The 21,214-nt window shown below is 43.5% G+C and overlaps 1 protein-coding gene across 4 annotated transcripts in view; it reads right to left on the bottom strand.

The window, feature by feature from the left end:
- Positions 1–11,898: 11,898 nt before the first annotated feature.
- Positions 11,899–21,214, bottom strand: part of POLQ (DNA polymerase theta) — a 53,719-nt gene continuing 44,403 nt past the window's right edge. Inside the window, exons 24-31 of one of the 4 annotated variants that reach the window (XM_075197453.1) lie at positions 20,365–20,491; positions 17,624–17,730; positions 16,937–17,121; positions 16,337–16,448; positions 15,916–16,040; positions 14,214–14,361; positions 13,058–13,167; positions 11,899–12,464 (exon numbers count right to left, since the gene is read on the bottom strand). In XM_075197453.1, coding sequence (XP_075053554.1) covers positions 12,351–12,464; positions 13,058–13,167; positions 14,214–14,361; positions 15,916–16,040; positions 16,337–16,448; positions 16,937–17,121; positions 17,624–17,730; positions 20,365–20,491 — 1,028 coding nt within the window. In that variant the 3' untranslated portion in view covers positions 11,899–12,350. Of the gene's footprint in view, positions 12,465–13,057; positions 13,168–14,201; positions 14,362–15,915; positions 16,041–16,336; positions 16,449–16,936; positions 17,122–17,623; positions 17,731–20,364; positions 20,492–21,214 lie in introns of those variants that run through there. The other 3 variants (XM_075197454.1, XM_075197455.1, XM_075197456.1) reach the window with 3 other exon arrangements.

The following is a 21,214-nucleotide window of genomic DNA, read 5'->3' as shown; positions in this document are numbered from 1 at the left end:
ATCCAAGAGAACTCCCGGGAGAGCAGCCCACATCCTAATGAAGTGGGAGGAACAGGGGGCCTCAATGACACGATTAGCAGTTTTGTGTTGAGGGGGGCGGGGCCTAATGATTGGAATTGCAGCGCTACAAACCCTTAAAAAGTGTGAGGCACATATAGAAACCGTTGTAATTCCTACACCGTTCACCTGATTTGGATGTAAATACCCTCAAATTAAGGCTGAAAGTCTGCATTTAAAGCACATCTTGTTAGTTTTATTTCAAATCCATTGTGGTGGTGTATAGAGCCCAAAATATGAGAATTGTGTCGATGTCCCAATATTTATGGACTTGACTGTATATACTTTAATTATGTTTACATGAAGTGACCACTCAGCATTCTGTTGTATGACAGCTGCCTCCTGGGTACTATCACATTGTATACTACAAACATAAAAGGACAATGAAGGATGAGAATGCAGAACATGTCCCCTAAAGCAGCCTATTTATAGATTATTAATATCACAGAGACAGGGTCCTCTATACTGTCACCGCATTATGTGACATCCATCTGATCTAATCTTCCTCATGATAGTTACAGTACAATCACTGTGACATGCATGAGGCTAATTAATGAGATGAAACTGAACGCAGAGCACTGACTGGCAACAGGAAGACACTGGGGCCTGGAGGTCATCATCATGGTGGTATCATTAACCCCTTCACATCTATTTCATCTGACCACATAACCAACAGCTGTAACGCGTCCTTAACCCCTTCACATCCACCTAATCTACCCAGACAACCATCAGCTGAAACGCGTCATTAACCCCTTCACATCCACCTAATCTAACCAGACAACCATCAGCTGAAACGCGTCATTAACCCCTTCGCATCCACCTCATCTAACCACATAACCAATAGCTGTAACGCATCCGTAACCCCTTCACATCCACCTAATCTAACCAGACAACAATCAGCTGGAACGCGTCATTAACCCCTTCACATCCACCTAATCTAACCAGACAACTATCAGCTGAAACGCATCATTAACCCCTTCACATCCACCTCATCTAACCACATAACCAATAGCTGTAACGCATCCTTAACCCCTTCACATCCACCTAATCTAACCAGACAACCATCAGCTGAAACGCGTCATTTACCCCTTCACATCCACCTAATCTAACCACATAACCATCAGCTGAAACGCATCATTAACCCCTTCACATCCACCTCATCTAACCACATAACCATCAGCTGGAACGCGTCATTAACCCCTTCACATCCACCTAATCTAACCAGACAACCATCAGCTGAAACGCGTCATTAACCCCTTCACATCCACCTCATCTAACCACATAACCAATAGCTGTAACGCATCCTTAACCCCTTCACATCCACCTAATCTAACCAGACAACCATCAGCTGAAACGCGTCATTAACCCCTTCACATCCACCTCATCTAACCACATAACCAATAGCTGTAACGCATCCGTAACCCCTTCACATCCACCTAATCTAACCACATAACCATCAGCTGGAACGCGTCATTAACCCCTTCACATCCACCTCATCTAACCAGACAACAATCAGCTGGAACGAGTCATTAACCCCTTCACATACACCTCATCTAACCACATATAAGAGCACAGGAACATACTCCTCAATACCTTTTCATGGAACAGTTGACTGTGCCTGAAACAGGACAGCTGTGGCAGCATCGAGCAAACCCAGGACATTTTATTTTTTTAGGTATTTTGGCCCACTCCTCCTAATGAAACTGCTTCAACTCATGGATTTTGGTGGGTTTTCTTGCATGAACACCCCACTTCAGATCCTGCCACAACATTGTGATTGGATAAAGGTCTGGGCTGTGACTCGGCATTCCAAAACGTGAACTTATTCTTGCTTCAACCATTATTTTTTGTAGACTGGTCTGTGTGTTTAGGGTTGTTGTCTTACTGCAAGACACACCTTGTGTTGAGCTTCAGTGAACAGACAAATAACCTGACATTCTCCTCTAGAATTTCTTGGTATAATCCAGAAATCATAGTTCCATCAGTGATGAGAAGCAACACAGCCCCAAACCCTGCTACTGCCACTACTTCATTTCACAGTTGGGATAGGGTTCTTATGTTGGAATTATATTGGTTTTCTCCAAACAGAATGTTTCTAATTTAAGCCAAAAAGTTCCATTTTAAACTCCTCTATCAACAGAACATTCTTCCAGTAGTCTTCAGACTCATCCAGGTGGTCTTTAGCAAACTTTAAATGAGCAGCAATATTCTACTTGTAGTGGCTTCCTCCTTTCTGTCCTCCCTTATATTCAATTGTTGTTTACTATTTGCTTGATGGTGGACTCCTAAATACCGACATCAACTAGTGCAAGATGCCTGCAGATCCTTTGACGTTACCTTGGGGTTCTTTCTGATCTCCGGGAATATTATAGGCCTTCCTCTTGGAGTGATTGTTGTTGGACCACCACTCCTGGGGAGAATAACAGTGGTGTTGAATTTTCTCCATTTGTACACAATCTGCCCGACAGTGCACCAGTGAAGCCCAGAGTCTTTAGAAATTGTTTTGTCAAAGGCTGAGGAGCTTCAACAACTCTTTGCCCGAGGTCCTCAGACATGTCCTTTAATTGAGACACGTCATGTAGTCACAAACGTGTCTTTGGTAGTGAAGGGTTGTTAGGAACCCCTCTAGCCGGTACAGCACAACCGGGAGTCTGCTCTGCCAGTCAGGTGTTCACTGGAGCCCCTAGTGGTGGGGACAGACTTGGCCGCAGACTAGCAGAGGGTCGTGAAGTGCGTACCGACTAGGGAGAACCCAGGAAAGCGGAGTGAAGTCCAGGCAAGGGTCGAGGGCCGGCAGCAGACAGGGAATCCAATACACAATCTGGGGTCAAGGGTCACAGGCACGGTAGCTAGGTCCAGATACAGGCAAGAAGGTCAGGGTCACAAGATACACAGGCAGGGTCCAAATCCGGGCAAGGGGTCATACACAGGCAATCAGTCCAACAGGTTTTCACCAATACAAAGCAGGAGCAGGTAAAGCTGACAGGCAAACTGGACGCTATAACCGGCAGGGAGGCTAAGCCCTCCCTGCCCTATATACAGACTTTGGCCAATCAGGGCTTAGCCCTGCAATACATCATAGGCCATGCCCCTGACATTAATTAGCCCGCAGGCTATCCTAGCGCATGCGCCCGGCTGCCTCACTTGCCGGGGCGCACCGCTAGTTACACTCGGCGTCCGGCCGTTGCCTTGGCAACGGCCGGGCCCGAGAAACCGGAAGTGACGCCCCGGTTGTCATGGAGACGGCCGGGACGTTCACTTGAAACAGAAAGTGAGTCGCGGCGGTGCCCGAGGCCGCCGCGGCTCCTGACAAGGGTCAGGGTTTTTTTTAAATAGGACAGGGCCATCCAAACTCACACCTGATTGCAATCCCATTGATTGACACTGCTGACTATTCCTTTAACTATACTGTATCATTCTAATAATGAAGATCTGATCTCGTGATATATATACCAGACAGGCATGGTTCTGTGTAATAGAGACTTATTGTGTGACAGATGTGATGCACTAAGGTAAAAGTGATACACGGCAAAAGTGTAAATATTTAACACACACACTATGGCACACAAAATACCATGTAGAATAGATGCTACTAAGCATTCACAGTTTACCTCCATACAGCCCCAAAACAAGGTGGGGATTTTATAAAAAGATAAAAATAAGACAGGTCTGCTCACTTCATGTCCTAAATTGCATCTTTAGAGCCAATCAACAAGAATCACAATTCCAAGAAAACCACAAAGACCCTTAATGTCCTTACAGAGGAGCTTAACACCCTGTGACATGTTAAACATCCAGATTTCCAAATGAAACAAAATAAACCAGATAAGCTGGTGCCTCGAAATTATCTGTGAAGCAAACTACATCTTGTATTCTTTGAGACCACTTGGGGCATGAATGCTATCCATCCCAGATATCACTCGCAGACCATTACAAGACCCTCCACAACCTGAGAGATCATCTTTCTGACCCATAACTAACCCTCAAACATAACTTTGTGAACTCTGTCGAACTTCCCTCGATCCTTCCTGACACATTACTGCCCTAATTGTCTTCTAGTCCATAACTGAAACCTTAATTGTGGTTTAATCCTTCCTGTCTGTAACAGTTCCCAGAGTGAATTGGTTCACGAAATCGGTTTATAGATCCCTGACATCTGGTCTTATCATTTGACAAAAATCTTGCTCCTCTATCTGCTATTCCTAGAAACCAAGATCATCATAATTCCCAAGCCAGAAGACTCTGTACTATGCAAAATTATAAAGCCAAATCCTCTACTAAATATAGATTTAAAAATCTACACTAAATTGACTGCTGATCATCTCAACCATGTTTTCTTCTCTAGCTCATACTGACCAAGTCAGATTTGTTTCTCACAAAGGCCCATGACAACACTAGATGGATCCTTAACCTGATACTAACACCTCACCTGCCTGATCAGACTCTCTCTTACTCCCACTGGATGCAGTGATGGCATCAAATCACCTCCAGTGAGAGACCGAAATAGAATTATGCCTCCAGGTACCATATCTTTAAACTGTATGTTGTCCTTGTACTATAAATTATCCCCCAGGATCTTCAATGCAGGGATTACCTGGAAAAGCTTTCAGATATTGAATGGAAAAAGACAGGACTGTCCACTCTCAACTTTTTTTTTCCAAGTTATTGACTAGCAGAGAATATGAGATCCTTCCCTACAATCTCTGGTGCACGGCATCTTCCAAAAAATTTATTTGTCTGCCAATGTCTTAATTGCAATTACTAAACCTTCATCCTTCATGATATCCTGACAGATTATAGTCTAGTTTCATACAATAAATTAAATACATTTAAAATCAAAATTTCTCTGCTTCACTACTTTCACCACAAAGCTACTTTGGCAACTCCAATTCAATCGAATGTTTTGGTTTCTAAACAACACTGAGATTTTTTACCTCAACTATAATCTCCTAATTCACAATGTTAATACCTCCTCTCTGAAGAAATGGCACCTTCTCAAAACCCTATAGATAGAATAGTCACAATCAATATACTACCTTACATTCTGTATAATTTTTGCACCATTCCTTCTAGGTCGCTAAATAATGTTTAACGAAATTACAATTTCCCCAATTTCACCAGCAGGATGACTCACCTTAGAATCTCTGTCACACTTTAAAAACAAAACATTAAAACATTTCACTTTTGTCTGTCCCCTCTACAGAAAGCTACATGACTGCCTAACACTTCACCAACTACATGACTGCCTAACACTTCACCAACTACATCACTGCCTAACACTTCACCAACTACATCACTGCCTAACACTTCACCAACTACATGACTGCCTAACGCTTCACCAACTACATCACTGCCTAACACTTCACCAACTACATCACTGCCTAACACTTCACCAACTACATGACTGCCTAACACTTCACCAACTACATGACTGCCTAACGCTTCACCAACTACATCACTGCCTAACACTTCACCAACTACATGACTGCCTTACACTTCACCAACTACATGACTGCCTAACGCTTCACCAACTACATCACTGCCTAACACTTCACCAACTACATGACTGCCTTACACTTCACCAACTACATGACTGCCTAACGCTTCACCAACTACATCACTGCCTAACACTTCACCAACTACATGACTGCCTTACACTTCACCAACTACATGACTGCCTAACGCTTCACCAACTACATCACTGCCTAACACTTCACCAACTACATGACTGCCTTACACTTCACCAACTACATGACTGCCTGACACTTCACCAACTACATGACTGCCTAACACTTCACCAACTACATGACTGCCTAACGCTTCACCAACTACATGACTGCCTAACACTTCACCAACTACATGACTGCCTAACACTTCACCAACTACATGACTGCCTAACACTTCACCAACTACATGACTGCCTAACACTTCACCAACTACATGACTGCCTAACGCTTCACCAACTACATGACTGCCTAACACTTCACCAACTACATGACTGCCTAACACTTCACCAACTACATGACTGCCTTACACTTCACCAACTACATGACTGCCTAACACTTCACCAACTACATGACTGCCTAACACTTCACCAACTACATGACTGCCTAACGCTTCACCAACTACATGACTGCCTAACACTTCACCAACTACATGACTGCCTAACACTTCACCAACTACATGACTGCCTTACACTTCACCAACTACATCACTGCCTAACACTTCACCAACTACATGACTGCCTAACACTTCACCAACTACATGACTGCCTAACACTTCACCAACTACATGACTGCCTAACACTTCACCAACTACATGACTGCCATACACTTCACCAACTACATCACTGCCTAACACTTCACCAACTACATGACTGCCTAACACTTCACCAACTACATGACTGCCTAACACTTCACCAACTACATGACTGCCTTACACTTCACCAATTACATGACTGCCTAACGCTTCACCAACTACATGACTGCCTAACGCTTCACCAACTACATGACTGCCTAACACTTCACCAACTACATGACTGCCTAACACTTCACCAACTACATGACTGCCTAACACTTCACCAACTACATGACTGCCTTACACTTCACCAACTACATGACTGCCTAACACTTCACCAACTACATGACTGCCTTACACTTCACCAACTACATGACTGCCTAACGCTTCACCAACTACATCACTGCCTAACACTTCACCAACTACATGACTGCCTTACACTTCACCAACTACATGACTGCCTGACACTTCACCAACTACATGACTGCCTAACGCTTCACCAACTACATGACTGCCTAACGCTTCACCAACTACATGACTGCCTAACACTTCACCAACTACATGACTGCCTAACACTTCACCAACTACATGACTGCCTAACACTTCACCAACTACATGACTGCCTAACACTTCACCAACTACATGACTGCCTAACGCTTCACCAACTACATGACTGCCTAACACTTCACCAACTACATGACTGCCTAACACTTCACCAACTACATGACTGCCTTACACTTCACCAACTACATGACTGCCTAACACTTCACCAACTACATGACTGCCTAACACTTCACCAACTACATGACTGCCTAACGCTTCACCAACTACATGACTGCCTAACACTTCACCAACTACATGACTGCCTAACGCTTCACCAACTACATGACTGCCTAACACTTCACCAACTACATGACTGCCTTACACTTCACCAACTACATGACTGCCTAACACTTCACCAACTACATGACTGCCTAACACTTCACCAACTACATGACTGCCTAACGCTTCACCAACTACATGACTGCCTAACACTTCACCAACTACATGACTGCCTTACACTTCACCAACTACATGACTGCCTAACACTTCACCAACTACATGACTGCCATACACTTCACCAACTACATCACTGCCTAACACTTCACCAACTACATGACTGCCTAACACTTCACCAACTACATGACTGCCTAACACTTCACCAACTACATGACTGCCATACACTTCACCAACTACATCACTGCCTAACACTTCACCAACTACATGACTGCCTAACACTTCACCAACTACATGACTGCCTAACACTTCACCAATTACATGACTGCCTAACGCTTCACCAACTACATGACTGCCTAACGCTTCACCAACTACATGACTGCCTAACACTTCACCAACTACATGACTGCCTAACACTTCACCAACTACATGACTGCCTAACACTTCACCAACTACATGACTGCCTAACACTTCACCAACTACATGACTGCCTTACACTTCACCAACTACATGACTGCCTAACACTTCACCAACTACATGACTGCCTTACACTTCACCAACTACATGACTGCCTAACGCTTCACCAACTACATCACTGCCTAACACTTCACCAACTACATGACTGCCTTACACTTCACCAACTACATGACTGCCTGACACTTCACCAACTACATGACTGCCTAACGCTTCACCAACTACATGACTGCCTAACGCTTCACCAACTACATGACTGCCTAACACTTCACCAACTACATGACTGCCTAACACTTCACCAACTACATGACTGCCTAACACTTCACCAACTACATGACTGCCTAACACTTCACCAACTACATGACTGCCTAACGCTTCACCAACTACATGACTGCCTAACACTTCACCAACTACATGACTGCCTAACACTTCACCAACTACATGACTGCCTTACACTTCACCAACTACATGACTGCCTAACACTTCACCAACTACATGACTGCCTAACACTTCACCAACTACATGACTGCCTAACGCTTCACCAACTACATGACTGCCTAACACTTCACCAACTACATGACTGCCTAACGCTTCACCAACTACATGACTGCCTAACACTTCACCAACTACATGACTGCCTTACACTTCACCAACTACATGACTGCCTAACACTTCACCAACTACATGACTGCCTAACACTTCACCAACTACATGACTGCCTAACGCTTCACCAACTACATGACTGCCTAACACTTCACCAACTACATGACTGCCTTACACTTCACCAACTACATGACTGCCTAACACTTCACCAACTACATGACTGCCATACACTTCACCAACTACATCACTGCCTAACACTTCACCAACTACATGACTGCCTAACACTTCACCAACTACATGACTGCCTAACACTTCACCAACTACATGACTGCCATACACTTCACCAACTACATCACTGCCTAACACTTCACCAACTACATGACTGCCTAACACTTCACCAACTACATGACTGCCTAACACTTCACCAATTACATGACTGCCTAACGCTTCACCAACTACATGACTGCCTAACGCTTCACCAACTACATGACTGCCTAACACTTCACCAACTACATGACTGCCTAACACTTCACCAACTACATGACTGCCTAACACTTCACCAACTACATGACTGCCTAACACTTCACCAACTACATGACTGCCTAACACTTCACCAACTACATGACTGCCTAACACTTCACCAACTACATGACTGCCTAACACTTCACCAACTACATGACTGCCTAACACTTCACCAACTACATGACTGCCTAACACTTCACCAACTACATGACTGCCTTACACTTCACCAATTACATGACTGCCTAACACTTCACCAACTACATGACTGCCTAACACTTCACCAACTACATGACTGCCTAACACTTCACCAACTACATGACTGCCTAACACTTCACCTACTACATGACTGCCTAACACTTCACCAACTACACGACTGCCTAACACTTCACCAACTACACGACTGCCTAACACTTCACCTACTACATGACTGCCTAACACTTCACCAACTACATCACTGCCTAACACTTCACCAACTACATCACTGCCTAACACTTCACCAACTACATGACTGCCTAACACTTCACCAACTACATGACTGCCTAACACTTCACCAACTACATGACTGCCTAACACTTCACCAACTACATGACTGCCTAACACTTCACCAACTACATGACTGCCTAACACTTCACCAACTACATGACTGCCTAACACTTCACCAACTACACGACTGCCTAACACTTCACCTACTACATGACTGCCTAACACTTCACCAACTACATCACTGCCTAACACTTCACCAACTACATCACTGCCTAACACTTCACCAACTACATGACTGCCTAACACTTCACCAACTACATGACTGCCTAACACTTCACCAACTACATGACTGCCTAACACTTCACCAACTACATGACTGCCTAACACTTCACCAACTACATGACTGCCTAACACTTCACCAACTACATGACTGCCTAACGCTTCACCAACTACATGACTGCCTAACGCTTCACCAACTACATGACTGCCTAACGCTTCACCAACTACATGACTGCCTAACACTTCACCAACTACATGACTGCCTAACACTTCACCAACTACATGACTGCCTAACACTTCACCAACTACATGACTGCCTAACACTTCACCAACTACATGACTGCCTAACGCTTCACCAACTACATGACTGCCTAACGCTTCACCAACTACATGACTGCCTAACACTTCACCAACTACATGACTGCCTAACACTTCACCAACTACATGACTGCCTAACACTTCACCAACTACATGACTGCCTAACACTTCACCAACTACATGACTGCCTAAAACTTGGGTCCTAAAATCCTGCACCCGAACTGTGTAATGAACACTTGTGTACAGCTTAAAGCGTGGGTCAGATACAGCCTGTTGTGCCACATGTATCATTTCCGTTCACCCTCTATCCCAATTAAAGTACTGGCTTCCCATATCCAAACCTGGATGGTTGGGTTCAGGCTAGCACAGTGGATCCCAAACTTTCTCAGTTCAAGGCACCCTTAGGATCTCCATAATTTTTTAAAGGCACCCCTAAGCCAAAATAATTACCAAGTAGTCCTCTGCTTTGCTTACCACCAGCCCTGGCCGCGACACCCCAGGGAGCTGTGGCACACAGTTTGGAAACCACTGGGCTAGCATTCCCCATCTCCTCCAGCACTTTAACGAATTCTTATACTATCTCATCCTTGGTATTTACAACCTCTGAAGCTACAGAAAAAGTTTTTCCAAGGTCTTCTCCCCTTTGTTGGAGATTGGGTCTATGCTTGTTAGGAACTCCCCAGCCGGTATCACAAAACTCGGAGTCTACTCCGAAAGCCTGGTGTTCGCTGGAGCCCCTAGTGGTGGGGACAGACTTGGCTGCAGGCTGACAGAGGGTCGAGAATTGTATACCGGCTAAGGAGAACCCAGGGATGGAGTGATTGGCGGACAGCAGCGTAGGGTTCAGGCAGAGTAGATACCGGCAGCAGACAGCGTAAAGTACAGAGAAAATCAAGGTCAGAGGTCACAGGCACAGGTTCGGAATCCAGGGACAGGCGAAAGGTCAGGGGCATTGGCAGAGAAGCAGAATCCGGGTTCAGGCAAATGGTCAGGGTCAGAAGCATAGGTTCAAGATCCAGGAACAAGCGAGGGTCATACACGGGAAGTCTATCATAGGTTTAACACCAAGCACAGAGAGAACAAGCAGGCAGCAGAACTATAAACAGGACGCTATAACCGGCAGTGAGGCTCAGTCCTCACTGCCTTAAGTAGTCCAAGTAGCCAATCAGGGAAGAGCCCTAGAAGTGTCCAGAGGAGTGGCCAAATAGATAGTGTACCAATAGTAAATGCAGTATCAGCTGCATAACAAACAGACCACCCAAACACACTGCCTCCTACATCTAGATAGCAATGATTGGCTATCTCCTAAGTAGCCCTGCGCGCGCACGCCCGCCTATTGGCCAGCTGGCGGGTCGCCGCGACAGGGGGCTTGGAGCGTCCCGGTTGTTGCCCAGGCAACCGGGACGCGGAAACCGGAAGGGACGTCCCGGTCGTCATAGCGACGGCCGGGACGCCAGCAGGGGGCCTCAGAGAGTAAAAAAAAATGCTTTCGCTGCACATACTTATGAATTTGATATATATATATATATATATATATATATATATATATATATATATATATATATATATATATATATATATATATAAATGTACATACACACACACACACTGTCAACTAACCCACTTCACATACTGTCTTTGTTCATAGACTGTGGTTACCAGCAGAGTATTTGCCCCATATCATCTGCATCGTATCCAGGACACTATAGTGCTTGTGTGCACATTCCCCTATAATACTCAGGAGATGCTGGTCACGTGGAGCCTATATATGGTTGTCATCAGAGAGATAAACAGGAACATCTAATATCTCAGACTCTGCCGGCTCCATATAGAATATCCCCCCTGAAATGAAAGATCCCACTGAGCAGGTAATAGAGAAAATGGCTTTATTTGATCAATGCTAAACCCACAGACAGAGATTAAAGCTTAAAAAATCCTGTTCAGCTGGATGACTGATGAGCAGATAATAAAAATATACATTAGACACATAAATATATCTTACAAAAATATACATTACATTAATGTTCTACAGTACAAAGACAAAATCAGATCAAGAGTAAAAGTAATATCTATGTATACAATCACGTATTAAATTCATTTAATAGTTTCACATATTTAATGTTGTAAAAATATTGTTTTTTTTAAAAAACAAAACAAAAAAAAACGACATAGTTGCTGAATATCTATCCAGACCCGCATGACCTGTTATGTGCAAAATAAAATTAAAATTTCATAACAAATGGTATTAACCCATTCAGGACTCAGCCATTATCACTATCATTATCCAGTTGTTTTCATCAGAGAAATGGGGAAGAATTTATCTAGAGGTCAAAGTCTTGCAGCTCACCCCAGCTGGGGCCAAACTTCACTTTTACTTTCAGTGTAACCGATAATTTCACAGCATTTTCCATCTCACGTTTTATAATCTGCGCCACCTGCAAAGACATAAATGGTTACAGTAACAGTCTCTTGTCTTATCCACTGCACCACTCGTCTCCAGACAGAGCTGCAGAGTCTACCAGGACCTGATGTCCTGCGTTACATCAAGTGTCTGCAGGTTTATCTGTACACGGTTCTATATCAGTGCTACATGCAGGTACCGGACACCATTCACGCCACAGAACACATATGGATGTATTTACATGGACAGGAATTTGGAGGAAGCGATAAAAGCTCTTGAGACTAATTGGAAGCAGCTGCACGGAGCAGCGAGTGGCACATTCTGCTCCGCAGTAATCTGTGCACGGCTGAAAACACCACAATGTCAGCGGGAAAATGCCTCCTGGGGACTCGTGTTACAGATCTGCCGATCTGACCTTCTGTCCTGCTAGAGATGCTGAAACACACTGCACGGCTGCCATAGGGGAACTTCACATACATGCAGCTGCTTAAGTATAACACAAACCAACAGCTGTCTGTATTAATAAATACATTATATAAAAGCAGGGGGGGTACTTGGTAAACATTTATATGGGAACAGGGTGATTGTTGGATCCCCAGTATTACAGATGTCGCACAGTCATTATACCTGAATCACATCGTCTTCCGCTGCCTCATACAGAAGCTCATCGTGCAGCTGCAGGATGAAGAACGCACCTCGGTTTGGTGGCGAATAAGTCGGTTTTTTCTCCAAGCGTCCTAAAAAGACATAACATGAAATGGTTATAAGAAAAACTCCTCAACACGTTTGTAACATATTACATGTTATATCCACCTATTCATGTTTTAGTAATTACTAAACTGGTCACAGTTCCTTCCACGTGTCTGGGACACCTCATCATGTTAGTACCGGACAGTATGTTTACATGACAATACCAACACTTCATTCTCACAATCATCACACTGTGTCTGTGACATGAATGGTTACATACTTTCAGAACTGTATCCGTGTATTACGCATTTAACAATTAGACAAGGTGAAACAATGTGGATCTTCCTGTATCATAATATAAAAAAAACATATTTTCACATTTGTTGTTTATTTGTCTGCTCACAATGTGCTGACAGTTCTGTGTGTGGTATTGTGCCGCCTGATGCAGCAGATTGTAAGGGGTTAAATACCCAGGCTGGTTTCTGGTACGTGGTCTACGATAGTGATCAGCGACCACTGCAGAGGACAGGCTGCAGCCTTGGTGGCGGTATTACTCAGTTACATGTATCTGTGCTGAGCACAGGTATAAAACGCGTCAGTCACAGTTCCCGGTAATATGCCGCCTCTGTGAGTAGCTGTTCTGCTTCAAGGTCAGTTCCATTAACTGCACTGTCTCCAGGGTTTATCCACCTAGATACCGCTGCTGCCCTGGGCTTTTACCTGGCACAGCCTGTAATATAATTACTTACAGAGCAGTTTCCAATTTATATCATCACAGAGTTTGTATATTAAACACATCCATTGTGTGTGGTTAGAGCTGCTAAATAGAGGTTTGGACAAGTACATTAATTACCATATAAAATGGTTACTATTGTGTTTACACCCAATTCTAAATAATGGGTCAATAAGTAAAAGAAAGTTTCAGTAACTGGTCACGAACAGACACTTGTTATATTTCCGGTCCCGGCTGTGACTGGCAGACAAAGGGTCAGTAGCTGGGTTCACAGATTGCTATCTGGAGAAGTCACGGCTAAATACGGGGTGCTCAGTAAGGGAAGCACCCAGGTCCCCACGCAGTCACCAATAAACATACCGCTGAGACAGGGGTGCAGCCGGTGTCCGTGGGATTTGGGCACAGACGGGAAAGTCTCTTCCAACCGTTTTTGAATGTTGACGGTCGCAGTTTTGACAATATCGGCGGCTGATCCCTGGACGGTGGTGTTCACAGCCTGACGCTCGGCCTAACGTGTGAGAATCATACGTTATAGGTCACATTCAGCCACCTACCTATCTCTGCCCCCCTCAGAGATTCTCTGACTGTAACATTATCTTCCTCTATTCTTTATAAGTGCAGGATCGCAGGAGATCCAAAATAGGTTGAACTTGATGGACTGGTGTCTTTTTTCAACCTCATCAACTATGTATTTTGCTTTATGATGAAAAGTAACAGGGGGCTTGGAAACCATTAGCCTAACAGCGGCAAATGAATCCGTCTTAATGTAGTGCGTATAAAAATCACCGACGTAAGAGATACGTCTTATAAATACTCTTGAGGAAAATGAAGTAAAACGATACGGTGCAATCATATACAGTTCCCTTCATTTACTACAACACACGTAGGGGGAGAAAGTGGAGGAAACTATGTTCTAAAACGGTGCCATACAAATGTCACCACTTATCAGGAGGAGGTAATTATATTACAATATAGACTTCATTTACCACCACTTTAAGGACAATTTACCTCTATTTTTTTCTCAGTTTTAACTAAACAAAACAATCCCAGCAAGCTCTGGCTAGTTATAAAATAGCGTGAAAGCTGCTATCATTGTAAAGCAACAGTTTCTGGGGTAATATTTATTTACTAAATTAAATGGTCACCAATTCTATTAAAAAATGTCATTGTTAAGAGAATATAAGCCAGGCCTACGTCGTCTCTGTAGTGTACATTATAACTTACATGAACTAAATATCTATTAGTTATAGAATACCTAAAATACTAAGTTTTTTGGTGTAAGTAATGTTTCTAGAATAACCTAAAGATCTCACAGGGTATCTGGAACTTGATTTTCTTTGACCCCTCTCACCATAGACTTGAGGTTACAGTTCATCCACAGGGACATTTATAAAGAGGAGATCGTTATATCTATATAATTTAGTTTGGCACAGAAATCCCGGCTGCCTTGAAGGGCGATCCTGACCTCCTGCTTCTACCGTCAGCTCAGCTAGACCTAACCCATAGTTATCCAGCCCGAGAACCGAGCAGCAGAGGCCAGTCATCTACTGACCACATTCACACATATTACAGTAATCATCTCAGCATAAATCTTAGCATCACTCTCATGCTGAGGCCACACATGCTGAGGTATCAGGCCAAAGGTCTGTTAATGACTAGGACTGTAGAGTTACTATATCCTGCAGACTTCGTGGAGAAGAGCTTATCAGTAATAAAGATGGCAGGACATAATTCAGGCTTTTACATGTTTCATCCCCTACGCCTTAACCTGTGAACTATAAACTGATCATAATTTGCTACTGATAAACCATCAATATGTGAAACAGGAAAGTTGTCAGCGGTGACTGCAGACACCAGTGATCCTACACTGGTTACCAGGATTCCTCAGGAGTCACTTCTGGCTCCCACCAACTCCAGGGGTCTGCTCACTACAGGATACCTCTCTGTTAAACTCCCACCTCTGGAGAACAAGTCAATGGCATTTAATAGCAACTTATAAAATGTAAAGCTGTGCACACAGCAGCTCAGTGTAAACTCCAAATTATGACTGTAATCCACTCACGTGAGCCTTGGCATGGTGATTTGAGTCCTTGATTGCTGGAAGGTATCTACGTCGGCCCAGGATGGTCTGTACATACCCACTGCAAGCACAGTTCTTCACAGTCTCTTTTAGGAATCTTTGAATACCTGAAATAAGAGAAAAACGACCTTTAGAATTTCCATGTAGTGATGAGATAGATGGTGACATAATTATCACCATTTGTACTGGTTGGTTTAACCCCTGAACACATTTGCTCATCACCCCTTGGAGATCATAGACACCTTCCCACTCGTCCCCCTTTCTATGTCTCGTATACAAGAGATTTCCTATCATTCCAAGTGCTCCACGCAGACACATTATCACCACACAGCTAGTGTTACAGCCCACATGAACAACATTACAGGACCCTCGCTGACATTAACAGGGTGGTCTCATCTCATACCTGTGTATCTGGCTTTAAAGGACTCAATGTAACAGGACGCGTCATCCTCCTCAATTCCCATCTGCTCCCCCAGGGACTTGGCCCCCATCCCGTAAATTATTCCATAGCAAATCTAAATGAATGTGACAACAGTAAGACTATATATATATATAACACTCAGACCCAAAATAACTTTCATTTGCAATCTACAATATTTAAATACAGTCTTATAAAAGTGAGTAACATTTTCATTGTATATATATATATATATATATAGTTATATTCTTGCACTACTGTAGAATATTTTACTCAGATCATGTCAAGAATATTTCATTCTTCAGTCCTCACCACAGGCTGGGGGTAATCTTCATAACACAGATTAACCACCTGACATGTTCTGCATTTGTCATGTCTGCTGGCGCACATCACTGACCCATGTCTGCATTAACCGGCTAACGCTGTACACAAGCTGGACTGCACATAATGGATTTAGATACAGCTCAGATCTTTTCCTTGGCAGGGAGATCAGCAGTAACTACAACAAACCCAACTCTCACAGCTTAGAGCACTTTAAATCCCCGGAATCTCTAGTAGTACTTTGTGTTCGGGGTGGTAGATTACCTGCTTGGCCTGTTGCCTCATGTTGTCCGTTACAGCGTCGGCGTCGATCATCTTCCACTCGGAGGCTATACTCCTGAACACATCAGCTCCGCTGTTCAGTACCTGGATGAGGCGCCGATCCTTAGATAAGTGGGCGAGAATCCGTAACTCCAGCTGAGAATAATCAGCCCCCAGGATTAAGCCCCCTGCAATAACCATCAAAGAGGAGCTGAATAATGCTTAGCAAAATGTGTACCCTCCCCACTAACAGAAAACCATATGCGGGGCACAAACATAATGGAGGAGAAGTGTGAAAGTCATTCATTTCATGTTGCTATAAATGGTCAGTAAAACACTGGAAACAATCTCCACAGATTCACTTTTCACTGTGTGTTCCTCCGTCCTCTGCTCCCAAATGTCTCCATCCATCATTGTGAACAAAACTCATTATAATGTATTTATTTTTAAAGACCATCTTATGGTCAGAGAACACTTGGGGTTTGGAAAGTATAAGTTAACCCACACTCCAAATATTCCCTGTCCCAAACACCACTATTCCCTAACACCAAACCCTAAGTGAAACACTGATCCTAAAACTTTATATATGCTTAATAAACACAGCAATTACATGTTCATATAATTACATTTACATGGCGTAGTGAACATATCAGGGTACACATAAAGCTAAGCGGCTGATAATTATGTTACCTGGGAAGGGGATGAAGGCGTGTCTCATACTGACAAAGAAGGACATTCCCTTCTCCGCTGGAATCTGCTCTGCTCGTACCTTCGCTCTGGGGAGTTTTCTAGTTCCCCTGACAAAAAACAAAAACTTGTTAGTTCCACCAGCTCAGTCTGGCTGCATGTGTGGCTGAGCAATGCCCTGTGACAATATAACAATAGTCAGTGACTAAGAACACTCAATGCATATCATATAGGTGTCCAACCTATTTTTAATACAGTTTGACTAGTTTCTAACACAAGAAATTTTTCTCAGGGGAGTGAAGCAGAACTATATGCAGAGAAAACAGTAACTTCCATCCAACAAGAACAAGCCTCCGGGATGCCCTCTGCTGTACATAGCATGTAATACACAAATACTGGATGAGAACAAACATCCGTACACCAGCTGTCCTGAATCAGGACAGAGCCCGCAGCAGCACTCAGGACAGTATCTGGTGCACATGTCAGAAAGTCTCAGGTCAGATATTTCCTGAAGGGGCTGATAATAGATTGAGATTAACACAGTCAGAGCCCCAGATCATGCCATTTCCTTCCCAAATCATTTCTTATCACATTCAGCTATCACAGCTCCAGGGACCAACATCAGCAACAGACATCCCAGATACAGCAGAGAGCGATTATATTCTGTAACCTGGTGCAAGCACTCAGGAGTCTATTTTGGTCAGGCGAGCTGCTACGTACACTATATGTTAAATGTACTTCTACAAAAACAGAAAACTTGCGACATATACACAATATGGACAAAAGAATTCGGACGCTTGACCATTACACCAACAGGGACTGTAATGTCATTGGATTCAAATACATATACTTTAATACGGTGGTAGTCAGTTTAACGATGCTGTAAACACCGACAGCGTTTACACCGATATAAACAATCCGAATCAAAATACACCGACATGTCAACAACACAGACTTACGTATGCACAGACACACCACAGTTCCGATGCGAGGAGAGCCCGACACTTTAAAATTACGTCAGATTGAACTGCGACTTCCATATTTAAAGCGGCAATGCAACCAGATGTAGCATCATGTAAGTATGAACTTTACTGTACCATTATAATTATCCTTAGGGTTAGGATTAAAGTTCATTCTTACATTACATGATTCTATCCCTGGTCCGTTGCATTGCCGCTTTAAATATGGAAGTCGCAGTTCAATCTGACGTAATTTTAAAGTGTCAGGCTCTCCTCACATTGGAACTGTGGTGTGTCTGTGTATACATAAGTCTGTGTATTTGACATGTCGGTGTGTTATAATTCGGATTGTTTATGTCGGGGCATACACTGTCGGTGTTTAAAGCACTGTTAATACATACTACACCCCTTTAATATGGAGTTGGTCCCCCTTTTGCAGTGATAACAGCTTCCACTCTTCATGGAAGACTTTCCACAAGATATTGGAGTGTTTCTGTGGCGAATTTGTGCCCATTCATTCTGTAGAGCATTTATGAGATCAAGCACCGATGTTGGATGACCTGGCTCGCAATCTGCGTTCCAGTTCATCCCAAAGATGTTCGATGGGGTTGAGGTCAGGGCTCTGTGCGGGCCAGTCAGGTTGTTCCACACTGAACTCATCAAACCATATCTTTTGTAGTCCTTGTTTTGTGCACTGGGGCACAGTCGCCCCACAGAACATGTTTCCATTGCTCCACAGTCTAGTGTCGATGTGCTTTACACCACTCCATGCGACGCCTGTCATTGGTCTTGGTGATGTGAAGTTTGCATGCAGCTGCTTGGCCATGGAAACCCATTTCATTAAGCTTCCACCGCACAGATTTTGTGCTTACATTAATGCCAGTGGAAGTTCGAAACTCTTCAGCTATGGAATCAGCAGAGCGTTGACGACTTTTACGCACCATGCGCCTTGGCAGTTGTTGACCCTGCTCTGTGATTTTACGTGGTCTTCCGCTTCGTGGCTGAGTTGCTGTTGTTCCTAAACACTTCCACTTTCTAAAAATATCCAGCAGGGATGAAATTTCACAAACCTTATTAAAAAGGTGGCATATATCACTGTACCACGCTGGAAGTCCCTGAGCTCTTCAGAACAACCCATTTTGTATCACAAATGTTTGCGAATGGAGACAGCATGGCTGGTGCTTGATGTTATACACCTCCGGCAACGGGTCTGATTGAAACATCTTAATTCAATAATTAACAGGTGTGGCCAAATACTTTTGTCCATACTACCCATACACAGCTCATTCCATCCTGACACTTACAGAATGAGTCACGTGGACTGAAGTAAATTAACAGCATCCTTTGAGCATAAAAAGTTGCTTCAGGCACAATGATAGTGAAAACAGCGAGTACTTGAATACAGTATATTTCTCACATCACTTCCTATTACTTTTCAGTAACTTTAATTTCATTTTATTTAACCCCACTTTTCCCCCAACAGCATTGCAACCAATATGCCTCATAAGTATTCTAAGAATACACTATTTTTATTACCATGGCTGCATAGATTATAAGGATAATAGAAGTCTTTACATGAGGTTTAAGGCAAGAAAATGGTTATGGAACCCCATGGTGACATCCAATGTCCGTATAAACCATAGGAAGTGATACATTATCCCCTTTATTATAATTAGATGGTAATTATATTTGTATTTGGAAATAAGACATCAAGCACATTTCGTTGATATTTTTCGAATTGTTTTTATACATCTTTATGGAATTTAAATTTGATTTAAGATTTACCGATGCTTTGAAAGGGCAGATGATCCTGGACCCTGTGAGGGAGGGCTCTCCCCCACCAAACGGGGCATTTCAATCTCAAAATCTTTGGGTACATTTTGGATATTTGGCTCAGTAAAACTCACCCGACCTGTAAGTGTGGAAATACTGGATTAATTAGGCAGTGCTGACTGGTTAGTATGTAAGAATAATGATTATTACTCTATTGGAAGAATCCGTTATCCGACAAATACTAAATACATTTGTAGCACTGTGTCTCCTATACGCTCCGTTCAGCAGACTGCACACAGATAACAGTACAGTGTACCAGCGCTGTTGTTGGGTTAAGTACATGCTTATTACCAAAACCTGAAGTCTTTTGTCACTGTATTAAAAATGTCATACAAATGATTATTAATCTTTATATAATAAAAGTATTTTGATGGTCTCAGGGGCCACAAGAAATCTATTGAGGGGCAGAGGTCAATCGGTGATGGGCAACCTGATACACTTCAGAGGCCGCACGGTGCGGCCCTCAATCCTTCGAAAGGGCTGCACATTACCTTTAATCTCAGTAATAAGGTAAAACAATACAATTAATCAAAGAAAAGACACCTATCTGTAACAACATACCAGCAGGCATTGTGTCTGGTACATGGGGTGCCTGTGGCGGTGTGGCTCTGGGACATGGGGTGCCTGTGACGGTGTGGCTCTGGGACATGGGGTGCCTGTGTCGGTGTGGCTCTGGGACATGGGGAGCCTGTGTCGGTGTGGCTCTGGGACATGGGGTGCCTGTGGCGGTGTGGCTCTGGGACATGGGGTGCCTGTGGCGGTGTGGCTCTGGGACATGGGGTACCTGTGGCGGTGTGGCTCT

This window comes from Mixophyes fleayi, chromosome 2 (genome assembly GCF_038048845.1).
Source record: "Mixophyes fleayi isolate aMixFle1 chromosome 2, aMixFle1.hap1, whole genome shotgun sequence".
Taxonomy (NCBI): domain Eukaryota; kingdom Metazoa; phylum Chordata; class Amphibia; order Anura; family Limnodynastidae; genus Mixophyes; species Mixophyes fleayi.
The sequence above is the reverse complement of the archived record's forward strand: the minus strand, read 5'-3'. Positions and strand labels throughout refer to the sequence as shown.